Source organism: Mixophyes fleayi, chromosome 2 (genome assembly GCF_038048845.1).
Source record: "Mixophyes fleayi isolate aMixFle1 chromosome 2, aMixFle1.hap1, whole genome shotgun sequence".
Taxonomy (NCBI): Eukaryota; Metazoa; Chordata; class Amphibia; order Anura; family Limnodynastidae; genus Mixophyes; species Mixophyes fleayi.
Genome location: NC_134403.1, coordinates 42,013,300 through 42,035,860, shown reverse-complemented (window position 1 = coordinate 42,035,860; position 22,561 = coordinate 42,013,300). Strand labels below are relative to the sequence as shown.

Here is a 22,561-nt window from a genome sequence, read left to right as displayed (position 1 = left end):
GTATAGAAAGCTGATCTCCTCGTCTATGTGTTAAAACATGTTCTACACATAAGAAGCTATTTAGTTTTCTCACTTTCGAGTTTGCACCAAGAAGAATCCATCACGATATCAAAAGGAGGGGATCATTTTTCTCTAATTCGTGTGGATAATATTGGCACACAAGTCTCAGTTTTTACTGTTTCATTGATGGCGCTGTAACGGTTATTACTGTAGTTTATCAGAGTAGAAATAGACTCTCACTTTTCACTGAGCTGAACACACTTGGGAGCTGCATTACTGAATATTAGCCTAAACTGTGGTGTATAAGCCAGATAGCATGGGCCAGGGTAACTGAGTAAACAAAAGACCAGGTAACACTTGATCACTGTGAAAGACTTCTGTAGAAATGTTGCATTCACCGTTCTAGAGCAATTAAACAGAGAAAACAACATTAATGGTGAGTAGTATTTTCGTAGAGTACCCTATATAACTCTACCCTATAAATGTCACACTCTTCTTTAAGCTTACCATGCAACCTTTTTTCTATTACTGTGCATGCCCGTCCTCCATGGAGCAGTAAGGAATGGAGGAGGGTAGCTATGGACCATTACAGGGACCACGTTTTGTTTTAGTTTAATTTTGGGTGGAGGTAACTTAAGACTGGGTTTCCTACTTGGAAATGGAGAATGTGGAATCTGCTAATGAATATTTCTATTTGAAGTAATCTGTAAACCAGAATGCTTTTGGTCTCATACTTTCAGAGGGATTGCCAAAATTCCTTTTGGGTACATGCATCACTCAGTTTAGATGCTCATTCCAGAAATGCTGTGTTTGGCGTTTAGCGAGTCACATGACCTACATTCCATGCATCAAGGATGTGCTGGTTCCATAAGTATTTGAGTAAGTTGGCTGGCAGGCAATGCTTGTACATGTAGCTGAATACTAACCGGTATAACGTATACTTTAGTATCAAGGTTGGGTTTTTAAGAAGGAAAGTAATAAGTGTTACACATGTAAATACATTCAGCTGCTGAGGGCATGCAGATTATGTCTATTGGAAAGGAGACCAGTTAGTATAGTGGGATGAAAACACACACAGGCTGATAACGGTCATCTCCCAACTGGATTGGCCAACATGCTGAATAATCTGGTAATGATGTTAGGCCAATTGTCTAATAACACTGCTGATATTGCAGTCTCTCTCTGTGTGTTTGTTCCTTTCAGAATAACCCCACCCTTTCAAGCACCTGCTGTAGCCTATAAATTGATTGAGCAACTTCCACTTCTTTATTTGTCTGAGAGGCATGTTGGTGTCAGTAGCTGAGGGGGAGTGCTGACATTGGATTGCTATTTGGAGGCTTCTGGGGTACCTCTTTCGTAAGTTAGCTCTCAATTTAAAAACACATATGTATGGCCCAAATATATGGGACTCTCATTGTTTAGAGTTAGGACCACCCTATCAGCAAAAGCGCCCTGGAGTGGCGGATGGCTTTAACATACATTTGCAAATGTGTGCAAATAATACTTTTGCATTTTTATCTACAGTAGAAATGGCAGATCTGGTGCTGGCTGTAGCAGTGTGCTGGGGGATCTCTCTGTGCGTTTGTTCCTTTCAGGATAACCCCCCCCTTTCAAGCACCTAATGTAGCCTATAAATTGATTGAGCAACGTCCACTTCTTTATTACATCTCACATCCCTTCAAGGTATAGAAACATTTGCATATCTACCTGTGGATATGATTAGTAGCATAATATATTTAAGGAATGGGACCAGAAACACAACATAGACTATGTATCTCCATCTCTTCTAAAAACAATGCAACCTACATACATATAGTAGAAAAGAGAAGAAAATCTTACCGTCCAAAATCTTATGAAATATTGGAGAACAGTAGCAGAAACGAAAAGGCAATACATCAAAGAGTACAATAAGAACAGCAGGAAGAATTTGTAATTGGAAAATCCCACACAGTTATTCACCCTGTAATTAAAACAAGACAGTTCTTCAATTCTTTAATTAAAAAAAGAACAAATATAAAGCACATCAGACAAGCTGGGAGCTTCTGAGGCACACATACCAGGGGCAGTGATGATCCATCTTCAATACACATCTAAGAGACAGTAATTCCAATATGAGTATGCACAAAGGGATCAAACTAACAGTAGTAAAGAATATATATATATTTATAGTTATTCAGCAGATAGTTAGACAATCTGTGTACTTACACATCACATGCTGAACAATGGTGGCACCGGTCGGGTTTAATCAGCTGACATCTTTCACAATATCTGATTGCTATTTTGAAAGAGAACAAAGATTAATCAAACCTAATTGTACAGCAAGCAAAACACAATGTTTATACAAGGTTACCATAGGTAGGTTACATAAAAACATAGAAATTGACGGGAGATAAGAACGACTTGGCCCATCTAGTCTGTCCAATTTTGAACCTATGGTAACCTCAAACCCCATTTGATCCTTAGTTCTTTGTAAGGATGTCCTTATGTCTATCCCAAGCATGTTTAAATTGCTCTACTGTATTAGCCGCTTCCACCTCTGATGGGAGGCTATTCCACTTATCCACTACCCTTTCAGTACAGTAATTATTCCTCAGATTTCATCTGAAACTACTTCCCTCCAGTGTCAGTACATGTCCTCGTGTTCTAATATTTCTCTTCCTTTGTAGAATGTTTCCCTCCTGTACCTCGTTTAAACCCTTGATATATTTGAAAGTTTCTATCATGTCCCCCCTTTCCCTTCTCTGCTGCAAACTATACATATTAAGTTCTTGTAGTCTTTCCGGGTAAGTTTTGTGTTGTAGCCCATGCACCATTTTAGTTGTCCTTCTCTGTACAGTCACTAATGTATTTATGTTCTTCGAGATATGGCCTCCAGAATTCAGCACAATATTCTAGATGAGGCGATACCAATGACTATACAGTGGTATTACTTCTTTATTTCTGCTACAGTTTTGCCTTTTATAGGTGTTATTCATTTAATTGTCACAATGAGCAGTCTTAGACTCCAAAATGGCGTTTTGATTTCAGACTAACTGATTGGACAAGGGGTTGGTAGCTGTTGCCTTTGGAAAGAAAAGACTGAATGCATAGCAAAAAAAAACTCAAAAAAAAAAAACAAGTTGGTCAAGTACTACACTGAGCTTTTGTGCCCACAAGTCTCATTATGGATAGAGAATACATTAGTGAAGGGCAGCTACATGGCTAGAGAGGGTTTCCAGGGCTCAGCAGTCATAGTGGTGCACCCATAATGAGAGGCATGTGACACACCAAGTCCAGCACAGGAAGGTGGTAAGTGGGCATCATGAATTGCAGGAACATAATCCACCGAGACTTCATTACTGTCACAAGGTAGTGACAGATCTGTGGGAGGAGTCATTACACTAACTGACCAATAACAGAGACATGTCTCAAAAAATCACATTGCACACAGCACAGCTGCAGGAAGCACATTTACTAGAGTGTCCCTCCTGGCGGCAGTCAGTTGCTAATGAGAAAATAACAAATATATTACCGATCTCTCATCTATGCTCAGGCTTCAAACCCCAAACGCCTGTTTAACACATTTAAATCTCTTCTCAATCCTTCCACCCCAAACCCTCCGACTATCATGAGTGCCCAGGATCTTGCTTCCTATTTCAAGGACAAGATTGATAAGATCCAGCTAGAAATGGTATCATCTTTCTTGATAAGCAATGAGCTCAATTCCTTCCCAGCAACCTCTGGACACCCTCTCTTCATTTGATCTCACATATAAAGAGGAAGAGGAAGTTTCTACTCTCTTCTTATCTTCCTACCTCCTGTCCTCTTGATCCTATTCCTTCACAAAGCAGTAGATCCCTGACTCCTGTGCTCATTCCACCTCTAACTAAAATCTGTAATCTCTCTCGCTACTGGTATCTACCCGTCATTATACAAGCATGCAGCGATTGTTCCTATTCTGAAAAAAACAAAATTCTGACCCAAACTTTCCCATCTCCCAGCTCCCATGCCCCTCCAAGCTTTTAGACAGAATTGCCTACACTCGCCTTACACACTTTCTTACAGCAAACAACATACTGGATTCCCTTTAGTCAGGCTTTCGCTCTCCACACTTCACAGAGACTGTGCTGACTAAGGTTGTCAATGATTTGATCACTGCTAAAACTAAAGGCCATTACTCTCTTCTAATTCTCCAGGATCTCTGCTGCATTCGACACTGTTGACCACTCTCTCCTCATAGACGCTACAATCCCTAGATCTTGAAGGCACTGTCCTATCCTGGTTCTCATCCTGCCTAGCTAGTCGCTCTTTCAGTGTTAGTTTCTCTGAATCCACCTCTGCTCCGCTTCCTTTATCAGCTGGAGTACCACAAGACTTAGTCCTAGGTCCTCTGCTATTCTCTATCAACACCACTTCTCTTGGAAAACTAGTAAGCTCCTTTGAATTTCATAATCATCTATGCGGATGCTACCCAAATGTATCCCACTTACCAACAGAAGGATACCTGACATTCTATTTCTGTTGACAACATAACCATAAATCTCACCCCGCAAGCTCGATGCCTAGGTGTGATCCTTGGCTCAGAACTATCCTTTGTTCCCCACATTGACTCTATATCTAAATCATGTTACATACATCTAAAAAAACATTTCCAAAATACGCATATATCTTACATAAAGTTAATTCATGCACTCATCATCTCCCGCATTGACTATTGCAATTCCCTACTTACTGGTCTTCCCCTAAACAGACTCAAACACCTACGATCTATTTTGCATGCAGCAGTCAGACTGATTTTCCTTGAAAATCGCTATCCCTCTGCTGAGCCACTCTGTCAGTCTCTACATTGGTTGCCTGTTTTTCACCAAATCCAATATAAAATTCATCTAACATATAAGGCCATCAACAAAACTGCATCAACATACGTCTCCTCATTTGTCTCAAAATATCTCCCAACTCGACAACTCCGTTCTGTACAAGATCTGTGTCTCTTATCCACCCTCATTACATCCTCCCATTCTCGGTTACAGAACTTTTTTCCGAGCTCCACCCACTCTGTGGAATTCCCTCCCTCGCACAGTAAGACTTTCTTCTGTCCTAGAAACTTTCTTGCGTTCTCTGAAAACCCACCCTATTCAGACAAACTTATAATATTCCTCAACCACCCTCTTAACCTAACTAGGCTACTTTATTACCACCCTTTATACAATTTACACAAGACTATAACCCTCTGACCCCAGACCAACATTGCTATGTGACTGGATCACACACCATACAAATATCTTTTTATCCTTAGCAATCTGGCTGAACAAATATGCAGTGTGTAGATTTAACCTCATGTATCTGACTCCCATTGACATATAGATTGTAAGCTTGCAGGCAGGGTCCTCTTACCTCTCTGTCTGTTTTACCCAGTATTGTTTATTACTGTTTGTCCCCAACTGTAAAACGCTACGTAATTTTCTGTCGCTATATAAATTGTTGATGATAATGATAAAGTCAGGCCTGCATACGAGAGCCGCAGCCTAGGCCAGTTGATATACTACGGGAGAGATAAACTGAACAGACTGCTCTGTACGTTCTATAATCCACATACATATTTGAAAAGATGGAGGTTGTTAATGGCTCAGAAATTTGAACTGGGTACGTAGCCATTTCCCATTTTTCCATTCAAGAACAGAAACATTACACTGAGGAGCTGATGTAGCGTTAAGTGATGTGAACAGAGCAGAGATTGTGCAGAAAGGGGGAAGGTGACAGAGGGTGGGGTTTCCAGTTAGATCGGAGAACTAATACTAATTTGATGCGCTTCCATGAAGAGAATGATGGTCATGGAACCTAGGAAGTTCATACAGCACAATTTGTTAAGGTATATAGAGAATAATAAAGATGTGTATGGAGATGCAGCAATGTAATGGAAGGCATTCTAGGAAGAATGAGAATTATGAACTGAATCTTTGAGGGCACATGGAGTCACTGTAGTAAGTGGCACAAACTTCTGATGTTGGATAAAGTTAGTGAGGACAACTGTATAACATGAATTCCAATGGGAAAAAACAACAAGTACATGTTCTAGTAGTTTTAGCGAGACAAGAGTGGATGTAGGGCCAGCACGGTGGCTAAGTGGTTCTGCCTCACAGCGCTGTGGTCAAGAGTTCAATTCCCGACCATGGCCTTATCTGTGTGGAGTTTGTATGTTCTTCCCGTGTTTGCGTGGGTTTCCTGCAGGTGCTCCGGTTTCCTCCCACACTCCCAAAACATACCAGTAGGTTAATTGGCTGCTATCAAAATTGACCCCTAGTCTCTCTCACTATCTCTGTCTGTCTGTCTGTATGAGTGTGTTAGGGAATTTAGACTGTAAGCTCCAATGGGGCAGGGACTGATGTGAGTGAGTTCTCTGTACAGCGCTGCGGAATCAGTGGCGCTATATAAATAAATGGTGATGATGATGATGATGATGATGTAGGGGATATTTTTGAGGTGACATGATTTTGCAAGGGCTCAAGTATGAGGAGTGAAAGACAAAGTATAGTGATAGTGGAACTGCTAACACAGGTGAATATTGTAAGTGCATTAGTGTTAATAGACGGTGGCAACACAGAAAGTTCAACCTCACATATCAAGCAGATAAGGCAGCTAAGAGACATTTAGTACTGTAAGTCATATGAGATGGGAGGAGATATAGCGTTGGATACGAGTTGGTACTCAGGGTTTTGATAAAGAGAAAAGATTGTTGTAGTAAAGGCCGCCGTTTGCTCCGGAAGAAATAAGTCATTAACTGCTCTCTGATTTAGCAGCTAAAATATATTTTAGTAGGTGAAATCTCTTGCAGGAGAGGGTTAGTGATGACTGATGTGTGTCATACATCACTGACTGTCTTCCTGTCTCAGTGTATAGATATTACAGAGCCAGAGCCTCATTCTCAGACCTGGATTATTTATGGTGCTGGTTGCTTCTTTTGCACCTTCCCAGTTTCCATAGCTTCAGCTGCACAAATATAGATTTAATAAGAAGATATGTACTAGTGACTGAGGATAATATAAAATGATAATAAAATACAGTGTTGACATCATGCTTGTGAGAGGTAGGAGTACTCCTATAGAGCTCAGCCATGTTCAACCTTGTCCCACCCACCCCAGAAACCATGATTATAACAATTTGTGCACCAACAGCTGAAACACTCCCATTTTTTTTTTCATAAGAAGAGTAAGATAACTAAGACTATAATGACTATATTTTAATAAACTTATTGCTTGTTAGTGATTGATTCTGTGTGTCTCCCAGTTTCATAATACACAGATGATGCTCAAACAATATTGCTAGGACAATGGGCCCATATTGCAGTATGCAGAGGTACAAAGTTCTTAGAGGACTCGCCAAACTAGACCGCGCTGTAATTATGTGTTGACCAGTGGTAACAATTCCTAAATAAAACCATTTTGATTCCATGATATACTACTATACTAAAGACTCAGCACTAACATCAAAAACTACGTTCTTGCCGTCTGTAAGAGGAGAGCATGGAACCACGGCAGGAAGAGACAGGTAATGCTCTCTTATTAATGCTGTAATAGGATTGCACACGTGACCGGTGCTCTTTTAAGGACAGCTTTTTCTGCGTTTTTCACACCTAATAAAAGCAAGAAAAGTGTGCTAAACAGAACAGATAATAGTGTCAATGACACCGCTGCGTTCTAAAATAATAACGAGACGCTTAATATTTTGCAACGCCCTATGGGGCATATTCAATTAGCTTTTGGATTCGCGGTAACGCGCCGGAACAGCCGCGAAACGTAATACACGGTACCGCAATAACGTGGATTTTCGTTCGCAGCCCATAGGGTTGCGAACCAAAATCCGTGTTAATGCGGTACCGTAATACCCGCAAGAACGCGCACTTTTCGCGGTAACGCGCGTTACCGCGAATCCGAAAGCTAATTGAATATGCCCCTATATGTCATGGTTGTATAGATAAAAGCACACTGAGTGAATAGTCCATGGAAAACATCACTAAAGCACGTATCCGTTTATATGCAGATTTATTCAGTTTCCAACACAGGCACTAAAAGGTATCTGCTACCCTGCAGAACAAAGGTTTAATGGGGGGAATTCAATTGCGCATTACTACGGTTATTACGGTAATAGTGCTCGCAATTACCGTTATTACGGTAGTTCTAACACCGGCCTTTTGCTCGCATCTCAGAAAGCCGGGTTAATATTACCGTAATATCTTTAGCGCGGCGGTACTTCGGGGGGAATTTCATTCCCCCCCAAATGGTTCTGAAAGGGGCAGTAACATTGTTGCAGAGTAAAAAATTAAACAAAAAAAGGTTGATGTGGCTGTCTGCCAAGTACAATTGTTGATAGCAAAGGAAGGTTCGATGTGAGAGCCAAAGCTACCATCTTCTCAAACTCGTATGACACGTTAGCTGAAATCTCCAGCACACAAGTAGAAACAAAGTTAATATTGGATGATATGTCCACCAAAAAACAGAAAAGAAATTATCAAATTTTTGCCATTAACCAAAAACATATAATAAGTTCACTCATATCATAGTGTGTAACACTCTGGGCCGGATTAACCCGAGGTCTAACTGGGCTATAGCCCAGGGGCCTCGGGCATCCAGGGGGCCCTTCAAACTCCTCAGCAGCATTATTGATCGGTCGGGGGCGGGGGCGCCCCCGGCCCGATCGATGCTGCTGAGTACTGTCAGTGCAGTCCTCCGTCCTGGCGCGCTGTAGTCTGCTTACTGAGGATATCTCGCGAGAGTTCATGAACTCTCGCGAGATCTCCTCAGTAAGGAGCTTACAGCGCGCCGGGACGGAGGACTGCACTGACAGGTAAGTGCTTGGGGGGGTCCTCGCGGGGGGTGGGGGGCGGCGGACGGCTCACATTGGGGGCCTCGCGGGGAATGGAGGGCCCCTTAGCCCAGGGGCCTCCATTCCCTTAATCCGGCCCTGGTAACACTATGTAATAAATGTAGGTCACTGTTCTCAGTAAGGAGCCAGGAACGACAGACAGAAGACCAGGAGTGCATATGAAAAATTACAGATACACTTTGATGCCTTTTAAAGGTGAATGTGACTAAGGTCTGAGCTCCTTGTCGTATTTAATCTTTATTTCCTGCTCACAAGGCATGTTCTCTGTTCTGAAGTGGGCGGGGTTATAACAACATGTAGCCAATCAGATTGTAATCCTCACAGCAGCAGGAGATGGGTGTGCAGATCACATGGGAGACAGCGACTTGTCCACTTGTGCGATTGTGGGGTCAAACGCTCCATTATATGACAGGAAAGTCATGGATACAACGTGTTGGTGGTGTTTTCCAAAGACAAAATCCACCCATTGTGCTCCCTCTAAATAAAAGGGCGACCCACTTCTGTTGTATCACACATTTTACAATTACTATCCATTGTAAATAAAAAAGTTTTAAGGAGAGAACAAGGACCGCCTCATGTGTACCCAACTGACTGGAAACTGGGAATGTATGTTGTTAAAAACAAATAAATCAAATATTTATCATATTTCATTAAATCTAAGGTAGAATTTTGGTTCTCAGTTTTATACATGAATATTCACAATCACACTATCTGCACAATTAGAATTATGTTACACATCATATCATGTAATACAGCTCCCTATCCAACACTCCCACAAATCTCTGTTACAGCAAAGACAATGCTGCATGTTAAGCGTGGCTACTTCTCTGGAGAATGTAAGTGTTATAAATGGCTGTGTGTGTTTATGGGCTCTGAGACATCAGAGAGAAGCTGGATCTCCTCCACACTGCAGCTGTGACACACAAACACTGCTCTCACTTTATGTAATGCCCTGTATCCCACTCGCTCTGTTACCCAGCTGCAGTGACAGTAATGTCTAGAGACAAGCTTTGTTGGGATGTTATCTTCAATGAGATGGAAAATACAGTAAAATTATTATTTGTGTGCAGGGAATAGACCTCTGAATATTTATACAGATAATAGTATTATACAGTTCTTTCAGTATCTGTACTTACATATCTGACTTCTAAATGCTCAGGAACCAGTATCTCCCAATTGTTATACAGAGAATCTAGAACAACCAACCCAACTGCTTCTAACGGGGATCTAGAACCACCCTACTTCTTCTAATGGGGAATCTAGAACCACCCTACAGCTTCTAATTGTGATCTAGAACCACCCATTCTACTTCTAATCACCCAACTGCTTATAACGGAATGTGAGACCCACCTTATAGTGCAGTAATGCAGGCTTTAAACAATCCCATTTATCTTAAAGCCTTTACAAGTCATCAACTGCAGTTGTAGATACACTGTGTGATCACTGTATGTGCAATTGTAGATTTGTTAATCTACCACAGATATGGCCCCAGTCTTTTCAGCTTATTAATTACATGCCAAATGGGCCGATGCTCTCAGCCATTTAGAGATAAATTTGCATATAGCCGGGCTCAGGAGTCCATTAACAAAAACACTTATAGCACTTAACGATGAGCAGGGGCCACTTTATTGGATCTGGCAGTAGAGTGAGGGATTTAATGATTACAATACATACACAAGTGCTCAGTCCTCATCTCATTCACAGATCTTCACATATAACAATTGTATGGATCAGTGCAATGAGCTCATCACCAGGAACACAGTAAGACACAGTGTTCTCATCACATACACAAGTGTCAGGAATAGGACGTGTCAGGTTTCCCCAGTCTGCGTCTGAAAATCCCATCCATCTGCCCATGTAGGACAACCTGCATTGTACAGTACAGAGCATGTCATAGGATACAAGTATCATTCATTTCTGCAAACACTCTTGGGAACTAGCTGCTATATCGTACATGAGACAAAAGGGTGTTCTCCCCCCTCTCAGATTTATGCTACAAAGGGCTTTTATCTACAGTCTCCACTGTTTATCATTGCCCCAGGAATTGACAAACATACAGAAGAGTTTTCAGTGATTGGTGTTTGATGTTTCCTGGTATCTCAGTAGGGAAACAAATGGCTGGAAGGGCATCTATGGGGCATCTCCGTAGGGAATATGTTTTGCATGAATAATAACAACCACCCTTACGCAGATATATTAAACTGATCTAAACGGAAGTAACTTTCAAACAGAAACGGCTCCATCTATTTGCCCATCTGGACACAAGAATCACGCTGTACCCGGCGGTGCTGTGTCACTGTTGGACCATATCTTACACAAAGGACTAGTTCATATTTTCAGTCACTATGCGTACAGAGTACCTTTAATATAGAACACAAAGAAAAAACACTGAATATTCCAAGTTTGTTTTGGTGAAAGCCAGAAGCTCAATTATATGTCACTATTTAAATGTTAACTTGTATTTCAAGTATTTCATCAGCTCCTGTTTTAACCTCCAGCTAAACCTGGCAGTGTATTTAGGAAGCCCTGATGAGTGTTTAATTTGGTCACATATGCAAATGTGGTGAAAACTGCAGGCCAATAGTGATCAGCCAACGGCTAAATTTACCAACATGCACCATAAAGATCTATTTGATTTCAATCGCATTATCAGGCATTGCAGACGTTTTCAGAGCGCACAGAGAGATCAAGCCAATGGCAGATATCAGCATTATACCGGCTGTGTGTTTATATGGAAAGCCTCTAGGGATCAGCAAGCCCCACCTTTCGTAGCTGTTGTGGTATAGATGGGCAAGTCTTTAGCCGCTCGGTGGAGAATTTCCTGCTGGTATTCCTGCCTCTCCTCCTTCTCATACAACTCCTTGTCAGACTTGGATAAACAAAACTGAAGTAAAGCACAGACACAGGATGACGTTAGATTGGTGACTGGTGAAAGCAAACATTGTATTGTGTGATGCACACAGATTAAATATCAGCAGTGATATACCAAGACCAGCTCATAGAGGCCACCATGTGATACACAGAATGACATGTGATTATTGACACAGGAAGCCAGTCAGCCAGTAGGCACATGTCTGCTTGTAGTAGATATACTACTCCAATATTACATTTTCATCACTGAACATTACAATCAGACTTGGTTATCACAGCAAAATATTGCATCTCAGAAAGGGGCATGGATTAGAGAATTCCAGTAGCTCTGCTGAACTACAAGTCCCAGGAATCTGTCAGACAGTAGTTTAAATACAGAATAAAAGTCATATTTAGTGATAGAAAACTATTCACCTGACGAATCTGCATCTATCCAGCTCTCTTAATTTTACAAGCAATATAATTTGTTGCCTGTTCATTTTGGACCAACTTATTTAGGATTTGTGGTCTTTTAGCAGCTTTCACTTTATAAACGGACACATTTGCCAACAATCTAACACACCTACAGGAGATGTTAAACTTCTGACAATAATCAAAATATTAAACACATTGGGGCTGATTCATTAAGGCACGTATTCTGAGCGCAACCCGCACTCAGTATTATACGCAGATATTTAGGCTTTGCGTGAGGCCGCATTTAGCAAGGCACGGATCTCGAGATGCGTGAGCTTTTGAAATCAGGGGCAGGTCTGCTGTGCTCTACTACACAATAAGCTGCAGGACACGTCCAATACCTATGAGGATTAGAAATTCACAAAAGAACGCACAGGGAAAAAAAAATAATAATATTAAATGCATTAATGTTAAAACAGCAAAAAAAAAAAAAAAAAAAAAAAAAAAAGTGTTTTTTGTTATTTTTCTTCCCCATGAAATACATTTATTAGAATGCTGTTAATACTACTGCAGTGGTTCCCAAACTGTGCGCTACAGCTCCCTGGGGTGCTGAGACGATCCCACGAGAGTGCCGCAGACAGGCCCCGTAGTAAGCAAGGCGAGGGACTACTTGGTAATTATTTTGGCTTAGGGTGCCTTGGAAAAAATGATGGAGACCCTAAGGTTGCTTTGAACTGAGAAGGTTTGAGATCCACTGGTCTACTGAACATAAAATGCATTTTTACAGTTGCTTGTGATGGCAAACACGTTACAGCATGCATGCGAGACTGTCATCACTACTGATCAGGACTTAGACTAGCCCTATAGCTGGTGCGAGAGATACAACATAAATAACGGACATACGTAGGGCTTCATTCAGACGTGGCTAAGTGCATTTGAGTTTGGCACGCTCCTATTGTACATTGATTACGGCAAAAAACCTCTTCCCCGCCCAGTTCACTCCCCAAAATCGTAGGTTGTAGTAATAGCCCTTTGCGCTCGCAGGTGCACGGAACTGGGCTGCGTTCACAGAGGTTTCTGCAGAGTCTGGGCATGCGCAGAGTGATTTTGCGGATGATACGCACAAAATCGGCAGATACGTGCAATGACGAATCAGGCTCATTATATTTTAAGGTTTATTATATTCCTATTTGAGATTCTAAAGCTGATGAGATGGTATTCCTGAAAGGTACAGGAATGTAAATATGTTTCTCTTTCACCTGGTAAGAGAATATACAAAATACCTGTCTTAGCTCATTTATAAATCATGTAAAAGTGTACCTATATTACTTTTGCAGTGACAGCGGCCATTTTGTCAGCTACACCAATTGAAGACACTGCAGACAATCCATTCGTTATGAACCAGTGACATCACTGACACTATGTGCCTCAGAGTTATCACTATAGTTCCTAGTGAAGTGATTGGCAGAGAAGAGGAAAACTTGCTATTTTGTTAAAGACGCATGTTAAAAAACAAACAAAACAAAACAGAATGAACCCATTTATAGAAACACGTCAACTGCACATGAACGTTAGTAAGAATGCCTCTCAAATACATGTCATGATCCCTTCATGTAGATGAAGTAACGCATGAAGTTATGTTTTATCTCTGCATAGTTTTCTACAGACCATGTAATATGATTGCATGCAGCACACACAACATCAATGGCCATTACAGCAGAGAACTGTGGTGACGTTATATAAATAAAGCTTGAAACATAATGAATGAATACATTTTGCTGGGATTTACCTCTTTGGATGGTTTGGCTGGACATGAAAATATTGTCTTCCAATAGGACCACACAAACATTATAAAAAACAGGTGAAAAAACACCAAGTAGATAACTAGAATAGTAAAACAAGAGTTAGTAAAACACAACTCGTCACAGATTATTTCTGATTCTTTTTTTTCAAATACTCATAAGGCCTAAAAAAAAACCTGGATATGTCTAGCTGTTGTGGAACTACAAGTTCCAGCATGCCCTGCCAGCACTGTAGTTCCACAGCTTGCCTGCCTGTGCTCTATACGAGTTAAGCTTTATTATATGCTTCATTTGCATATTATGGCATCTACATTTCTGTAGCTTCGGGCAATAAACTTTTCAACCAAATGTCCTTTGTAAATATTCTCAGTGCAATTATCGACCATTAAGATGTTCAAGTAGTCGAGTGCTCATAAAACCCGTTCAGCTTTATATCTGGGAGAAATACAAAGAACTGAGACATTTTTGCAGCCCCGATTACAGACTAACGGACATGAACAGAACTACAAATGCTTCAGATTTGTCATTTTATCATGCCTAGGAAATCTCCCATAGGAGGACAGAAACACATGCTACTTCTCCTCAGTACACAGAATTATGTTGCCTTAGGCATCCTTGTAATTGAATAAAAAGACCAGCTAAAATATATACAAACGAAAAATACTGGCTACGATAATAGTTATTCAAAAACGTACCTTTTTCAGTGTCAGACTTTATTGTAACTGTAACAAAAGGAAAAACAACTGGCTTTAGAATGACGACACAATATAAATACACTTTGTAGCTGGTATTAATAGTAGTAATCATTTATAAACTTAAAATATATGTGAAATAAAAGTTAAAGGGGAATGACACTTTTAGGCAATATGACTTCTACATGCCCCCTGCAAGTTTTATTAAATATATCAATGTTCTTCTAGGGACAGAGTGCGGGCACAATTAGCAACTGTGATGATACATAGAGGACACTGAAAAGCCAGAAAACGTCAGTAAAAGTTGCGGAACAGCATATAGAAACCAATACATTAACATAATCAGGTCTGTGGAAAATACTTTTTCAAAATGTATTTTCTTTCAGACAACATTAATTTGTAAAGACTCTTGAACCCATTATTTGTCATTATATTTCTGCCTTGCGTCTGTGCTTTTCAATAAGGCCTATATATCAGTGTCCGCTACAGAGAGAATCCATCCACAGAGCAAAGCAGCTCTATGTTGTAACCAAGGGGAATATACATAGGCAGCTCTGCCTGGCTGATTTAAAGATATAGCTGAAAAGCATAGAAACAAGAACAAAAGATAAAATGGGGGTATTTAAAGGAATTAGCACATATAAATCAAAAAATTAAAGCTGTCCTAAGGTGGAAAATTCCATTTGTGCCAGAGACCTCTGTATGTTGTTTTACAGGTTACTCATATGACGGGACATGCACGACATTAGCTACATTAGACACAAATTACATTACGTACACTGAAAATCTCTCTGGCACATTTAAATCCACTTTTTTCAAAAGGGAAAATGCACTAGGTATTTTCACTAAATGTTCTGCAACACATTTGGCCATCAACCATTCTGCACACAAAACAAATTTAGGGAGTACACTTGTATAGCAACAGGAGTGCTACGTTGCTTATAAAGGTATTTTTTATTGTTGGATAACCCCCCACCCCTCCAAATAAAGTACCCCTTCATGCGGCATATCTGTGGGGATACCTTCCCCTCTCAGCTGGAAGGCTGCAGCCCATTGTAGGCTATAGAGCAGCACAGAGAGACGGTGTGCATTATATGTGACATCTGGCCGGGTAGCTGGGGCTCTTGTCCAATCAGAAGCAACGTTCACTACACCACTTCCACCCATCCTTCCTGTCTCCACTGCAGAAAAACACTCTGCTCTTGTTAACTGGCCCAGCCCAGCAGATTGTATAATCGTGGGGCTCCCAAAGAACAGACCCCAGAAGCAAACAGCTACACTAGTAGGTAGATTAAAGGGAAAAAACAAAAACAGGAATGTTTCAGTCCTGTCCTGGGAATTGCCAACATCAATGGCTGTTACACACACAAATTATGTAGATACACACACACACACATATTATATACACACACAGATTATGTAGTTACACTAATATATATATATATATATATATATATATATATATATATATATATATATATATATATATATATATATATATATACACACATACACACACACACACACACACACACAAATAAATAAAGTTACGCACACACACAAATTATGCAGACAATGTGTAAAGAACTACAGAACAAACTCTTGGCCCGTACCTGTAATACCTCTGTACGTAAGCCTGGCTGCACAGTACTACTACTTTGTATTCAGCTCCCGTCTGCTCCTAGCTTATACGCGGATTTGCAGAGGAATAATTGACATTGACTTATGGGGGTGAACTGGACTATCTGCCCTGTGCTAGCCATACAGGAATGTCTATGTATGGCCTGATGTCTTGTATATTGTCTCAGAACTCCATGTAACAAACAATAAACCATTTAAAGCAAAAGAAAGCTTGGGCACTGTTGGTAGAGAATGTCAGTTACAGAATCTCTTTGGTAAACACACTAAATCACTGGTTCCCAACTCCAGTCCTCAGGGACCCCTAACAGTGCATGTTTTCCATATCTCTTTGCTGGAGCACAGGTGTATTCATTACTGACTGGCATATTTTGAAAGATCCACAGGTGGTATAATTATTTCACGTATGACCTGGAAAACCTGCACTGTTAGGGGAAACTGCACTAAATATTACCTGCATGAAATGAGAAACAATTCAGGTGTACAGTGTCCAACAGGCCCTCTAATAACATCCTATCTGTGACTGTTTACATTAGAGATGCTCAGGCTCGGTTCCCCGAGAAACGAACACACCCGAACTTGGCAGATCCGATTACCGAGCTGAGCTGGCTCAGTACTCTCGCACGCCCTCGGAATTGAAAACGAGGCAAAATGTCATCGTTACGGCGTTGGATCTCGGGGGCTTTGGATTCTATAAGTACCGCCCTCCACGGCGATCCAGCGCCATTTCACAGAGGGACACAGAAGGGGTAGCACAGTTCTTGGCAATCTGTAAAGCAGTTGGGCAGCGTCATAGGTAGAAAAGAAAGAGGAGGGGTAGCAGTGTTCTTCAAAGTCTCCAGTGACATTCAGGAGAGCTTCACTGCTAATTGTCATTGCTGAAATAGAAATAATAGGTCTGGCAGGTTTGGTCTTCTAAATCTGCAGTGTTTCTTTAAAAGTGTATGAAAATAATATTGTGACCTGTGAGGTGGTCAAAATTGACTGCAAATGACTTGAAATTAGTGTTATTGAGGCTAATAATAATGTGGGGAAGGGGGGGGGGGGGGGGGGAGAAAAAAAAGGCGAAAATATGTGATTTTATAAAACAAAAAAGAAAAATAGGGATCATAAAAAATAAATAAATCTGGATCCAAAACCAAAACACGCAAGGGCGTGAAAAAAACAAAACCCGAAGTTAATCCAGATCCAAAACCAGAACACGGTGGTCAGTGAACATCTCTAGTTTACACCCGTGTGTTGTATTCCTATTTGCAGAGCTTGTTTTATTGTATAGACCTCCCCTGGCCTGTTCCCGATATCTGTCTGTCCAGACCATAGTTAAACGTCCTGCTTTGTACTGGTGTATTAGTTATATGTTATATTATGTCTCTAACTTGCGGTCACTCTGTGCAAAAGATCTGCCTGCAGACAAGAGATGGCCACTACGTATAACATCAGTTACAGACCGCACCATGGTCAGCCACTGACCGTATTAGTCACTGAAAGCAGCAGAGTTCAATGCCAAAAAAATAACAATACACCTTCAAAACGGTATAACCCTAGTGAAACCCATTAATGAATACAGTTTTAGAGCATGGGATATTTCAGCATAATGTGCTCTCGGAGAATACATCCTGCACAGCTGTAGGATCCAGGTGAGTAGAGTTATATGTGGGTACAGCTCTGGCTATTTCCAACCACTTTAGCACATTTTTCATGGTTTTAAAGACAGTACACCATTGGTCACAGTGTGCCACAGGAAACAAGCCACGACGAGTCAGAGACAGCACACCTCAGGGCATGGATGAAGACAAATAGCTCAGACAATGCAGCACTGACGCCCAGGGAGAGAGAAAGGTTACTATTGAGGACTGTAAACCGGGATCTTACCTCTGTTGTGGAAAATTATAGCTTGCCTTAGTTAATGGCTTAGTACTGCTATCCGGAGCAAGCCTGTGGCAGTCAGGAAATGAACATTTGATTGGCACAGATGAGGCAGCCATGTTATGGTCTTAACAAATACCACTGAGAATGTACACACAATCGCTCCACTACAAACAAGTGACGGCACTAGTTCCTAGAGTGTTCATAGGCTGAATATTGTATCGGCGCACAAAATGGCTGCCCTCCACTGTAAGCAGGTGACTGGTGCAAGAGATGTGGGAACAAACCTACAGAAATGGAGAGCAGGTAAAGAAATACTCACATTTTACTACTTTGTGCTAAACTAGAGATATCAGAGGTACCCCCTCCCCCTCATGATAGATGTCCCATCAAGATGTACATGTACAACTTTCCACATTTGTGAATATTGCGCATATTGAACAGACCTGTATTTTAGGTTTATTTGTCCAGTGAAGTGTACTGGTCACCAAAATAATTTAGCCCTCAAAATACCTGCATTCACTGCAGTCGGCAAGAGACGTACTTTAAGCTGAAGCTTTATATCACCCATCTCAAAGCACAGCGTCTATAGCAAACATGAGACAATCACATGAGAACATGCGTTGGTTGTGTGAATGCGGACACAATTCAGAGGACTTGAGGAGATCATTGCTACTGGTCAGGAGTTTTATATCTGAAAGCCATCAGAACATTTAAGCTATTAATGACTAGTAAGCTTACACATTGAATCTTTCATAAGGTAATAAAATAAAACAAACTTTGACTTTGGACTATAGGTTTGCTTAAAAGTAAAGTATAATGGAGTATTCCCCACTCTCCGGCAAATGGTAAACAAAACAAAAAAAAACAACATTCTTTCAAAATGACAAAAAAGGGTGTCAAGGCAATGATCAATAAGCTTAACACAATTAAGGACAAGCCCCTTCAAAACTACCACAAATAGCCAATCACTCAGACATGTGAAGGTTCAGGCTTCCTCCTCCAAATCCTTATTTGAGAGTGAAGAAAGATACAGAAGGTCAGCCATACTTAGGGCTAGATTTACTAAGCTGCGGGTTTGAAAAAGTGGGGATGTTGCCTATAGCAACCAATCAGATTCTAGCTTTCATTTATTTAGTACCTTCTACAAAATGATAGCTAGAATCTGATTGGTTGTTATAGGCAACATCCCCACTTTTTCAAACCCGCAGCTTAGTAAATATACCCCTTAGACTTGGAAGTTCCACAGCATCTATGGGACCCATACTAAGCTTTCTCTTATATTTGATGCTAAGTAAGTGCACAATCAACACTCAATACAATTCTGGGTCTTTTGCAATAACTTAGAAATAGACTGCAACTGAGAAACCAGAAAGGTAAAGCAGGAATGGGCAAAATGTGGCACACGGAAGCCAGTTTCATATTTTTATAGAGAAACTAGTCTGCTTTGCAGCAAACACTATCTTCCTGTAATTGTGAGATCACCGAAACTTGTGTCAAAACAGCTTTGTGGCAGGGAAGTGATTGCACAAAACAGAGGATATCCCTGGTCATCGATGTTCAGGGAAGTTGAGGTTTGAATTGAAGATGAAAACTTTGAAAAGGAGTTGAAATGAGGGTTCAAAAAATGTACAGTACATCACAAAGGCACCAGGATCTGTAAAAAGTGACTGCACGAAGCTCCTCGCCCCCATTTTGAGCGCCACATAGACACAATCTAGATTCATAAACATGGGTTGTTTGCCCTCAGCCCTCTCTCATGCAACAGCGTTCAGCACTACGCAAATGTGTGGTAACGCAGCGGAAGAAAAACAAATCCTTAACATTTATTGTATACGTTTGTACATAAAATCATCCTTTAATGCATGGTTGTTTAAATGGTATTCACAAAATTAAAATCTATCTGTACTTATCATAGCTCCATAATGTTAGTTCTCATAATAAAACCTATAAATACATTTAATATCTCATATACAAATCTCTATCATACAACTGGGACGTTTAATAATTAGTTCAAACACATTAGATCCTCTCAGGGTTTTCTATTGTCACAAGAATCCCCAATACAGCCAGAAGCAGATTTCTACTACTCAGAGATCCTGACATGTACAGGAATAAACTGTATTGTAATGTCTTATTCATAAAGGAGCATTCATCTTTCATGAATTAATAATACAAAAGTCAAAATGTACAGATTCATATATACAGTACCTTGCTTGGAAGGAAACAATGTTCATTCATAGAAAGATGTTGATACGAGGAACAATGAGAGAATATTCCAATATTGTAATAAATATCACTTTCAAAGCCTTGTAGTTAGAGTCCATAAATAGGTTTTTCAAGTAATGTGCAAATTAACTTTTAACAGAAAGAGCCAATATAATTAATTGGCCGCAGCTGATGTACGGCCTGATGTGGTCTTAGAGGAATAGATTAGTTCCGTTTTACCAGGTTATTTCCTAAGCTGCCTAAAGACCAAACCAAGACTATTAGGAATCTTCTATTCCAGGTTGCAGAATGCCCCCGATTCTGGGCCATTGATCTTTCCATATAAATACAACTCTTGGCAGCACTTTCTAAATGAAAAAAAACTTTCCTATCACTTGTGTTAGTAAACCAACTGACGCATTTCTCCTCTTTTCGTCAGATATTTATTTATATGAGTAATAAGTATGTTTATAGTCCAGGTTGTTTGTTACAGCTGTGCACTGCCATTCATAGTCAAATATTCTGGTTCAAGCGCCGGCCTATTGTTTTGGTTGGGGACATACAGATATGGCTGAAGCAGCTAGAAAGAAAAAGTGTATTTAGTAAATGTTGAAAGAAGGTATGGTATGCACAAGTCGATAACTTAAAGTTATCTGAAGGTGGAAATCCCTCTAAAAAAGGGTCTTTATTTTATTTTATTTTAAAATAACTTATCTACTGTGTGCGCTAAAACTAAATATAGAAAATATATGTTTAAAAAAAGCTGAAACAAACCGTGTACCATCATCATTTATTTAATTATATCGCGCCACTAATTCCGCAGCGCTGTACAGAGAACTCATTCACATCAGACCCTGCCCCATTGGAGCTTACAGTATAAATTCTCTAACATACACACAGACAGACTAGGGTAAATTTGATAGTAGCCAGTTCACCTACTAGTATGTTTTTGGAGTGTGGGAGGAAACCGGAGTGCCCGGTGGAAACACACGCAAACACGGGGAGAACATACAAACTCCACATAAATAAGGCCCTGGTCGGGAATCAAACTCATGACCTCAGTGCTGTGGGGCAGAAGTGCTAACCACTGAGCCACCGTGCTGCTCATATGCCATACTGTACACATATTAAGATCCATGGAACGCTGCACCAATAGTATTTGTGTGCGGTTCACCAGGCACACGTCACAGACACTTATGTCCAACTTGCTCCCATCTTTTTAACCAATTATTTTATGTACAACAAACGCATTCACTTTTAGGCATCAATAAAACTGGAAAACAAAAAAAAAAACAAAAAACACCTCATCTAACACTACAGAAACAACTCTTTGTCTTACATACAAAAAATAAAAATATTTACTTAAACACACACAGAAAACGCATAATATATGCCTGAGCGACCAAGAAAGCATCAATCAGCGTGAGTGGTGCAATCACTAACAGCCACTCATAAGCGGTTCACTACTACCAGAGATCATCATGAACACGGCTTTCTCAAGCTGCGTCTCTTTCCTGGTCTGCATCCAATCACAATTTACTATACTCAGCCCAAATCCCACCTCTCCAGGCACAGGCTGGCGTAAGTGGCAGAATCTGCTGCCCGCACCTACTTACCAGGCACGCGCAGAGCGATCTCACGCCAGATAAGCTACACAAACTGACGTAGTACACACCCGGCATCAGCTGATATGTACATAAAGAGCACGGAGCTGAGACACATGATAAACAGGTTTATCAGTACGACAGTATACACACACTGCGCCTATTTGTTTGGAATAGAAACGTCACATGACCTATACAATAAAGAAACTGGCTCAGTCGGATTAGTAAGTGACAACACAGTTCCGTGGGCTTGTTCCATGTCACAAAGAAAACAATGCTAAGTGTTTGGATTATGTTGTAATGTCCAATTCACTCAATTAACTGTCACAAGGGAAGTTATTCAGTGTTCTGTAACTTCCCCAGTACAACTGTAAAATTACAGCCAACGTGAAGAAAGTTCTTAGGATTTTCAAGGGATCCTTGAAATTCACATTTCCCGTTCAACAAACAATTGCTGGTGCAGCAGTCTAGGATGTTGGCTTTAAACTGCACGCTACATGAGTGCCTGAGAGATGTCACTGCTGCCTAGTGAATGGATGGGCTGTGGGCAGCACGGTGGCTTAGTGGTTAGCACTTCTGCTTCACAGTACTGGGGTCATGAGTTCAATTCCAGACCATGGCCTTATCT

At 40.6% G+C, this 22,561-nt stretch overlaps 1 protein-coding gene across 1 annotated transcript in view; it reads right to left on the bottom strand.

The window, feature by feature from the left end:
* Positions 1-22,561, bottom strand: part of ZDHHC20 (zDHHC palmitoyltransferase 20) — a 64,113-nt gene that overhangs the window by 20,947 nt on the left and 20,605 nt on the right. Inside the window, exons 2-7 of the mRNA XM_075198845.1 lie at positions 14,621-14,647; positions 13,913-14,007; positions 11,623-11,743; positions 2,206-2,275; positions 2,058-2,090; positions 1,840-1,960 (exon numbers count right to left, since the gene is read on the bottom strand). Of these exons, the coding sequence (XP_075054946.1) occupies positions 1,840-1,960; positions 2,058-2,090; positions 2,206-2,275; positions 11,623-11,743; positions 13,913-14,007; positions 14,621-14,647 (467 nt within the window). The remainder of the gene's footprint in view (positions 1-1,839; positions 1,961-2,057; positions 2,091-2,205; positions 2,276-11,622; positions 11,744-13,912; positions 14,008-14,620; positions 14,648-22,561) is intronic.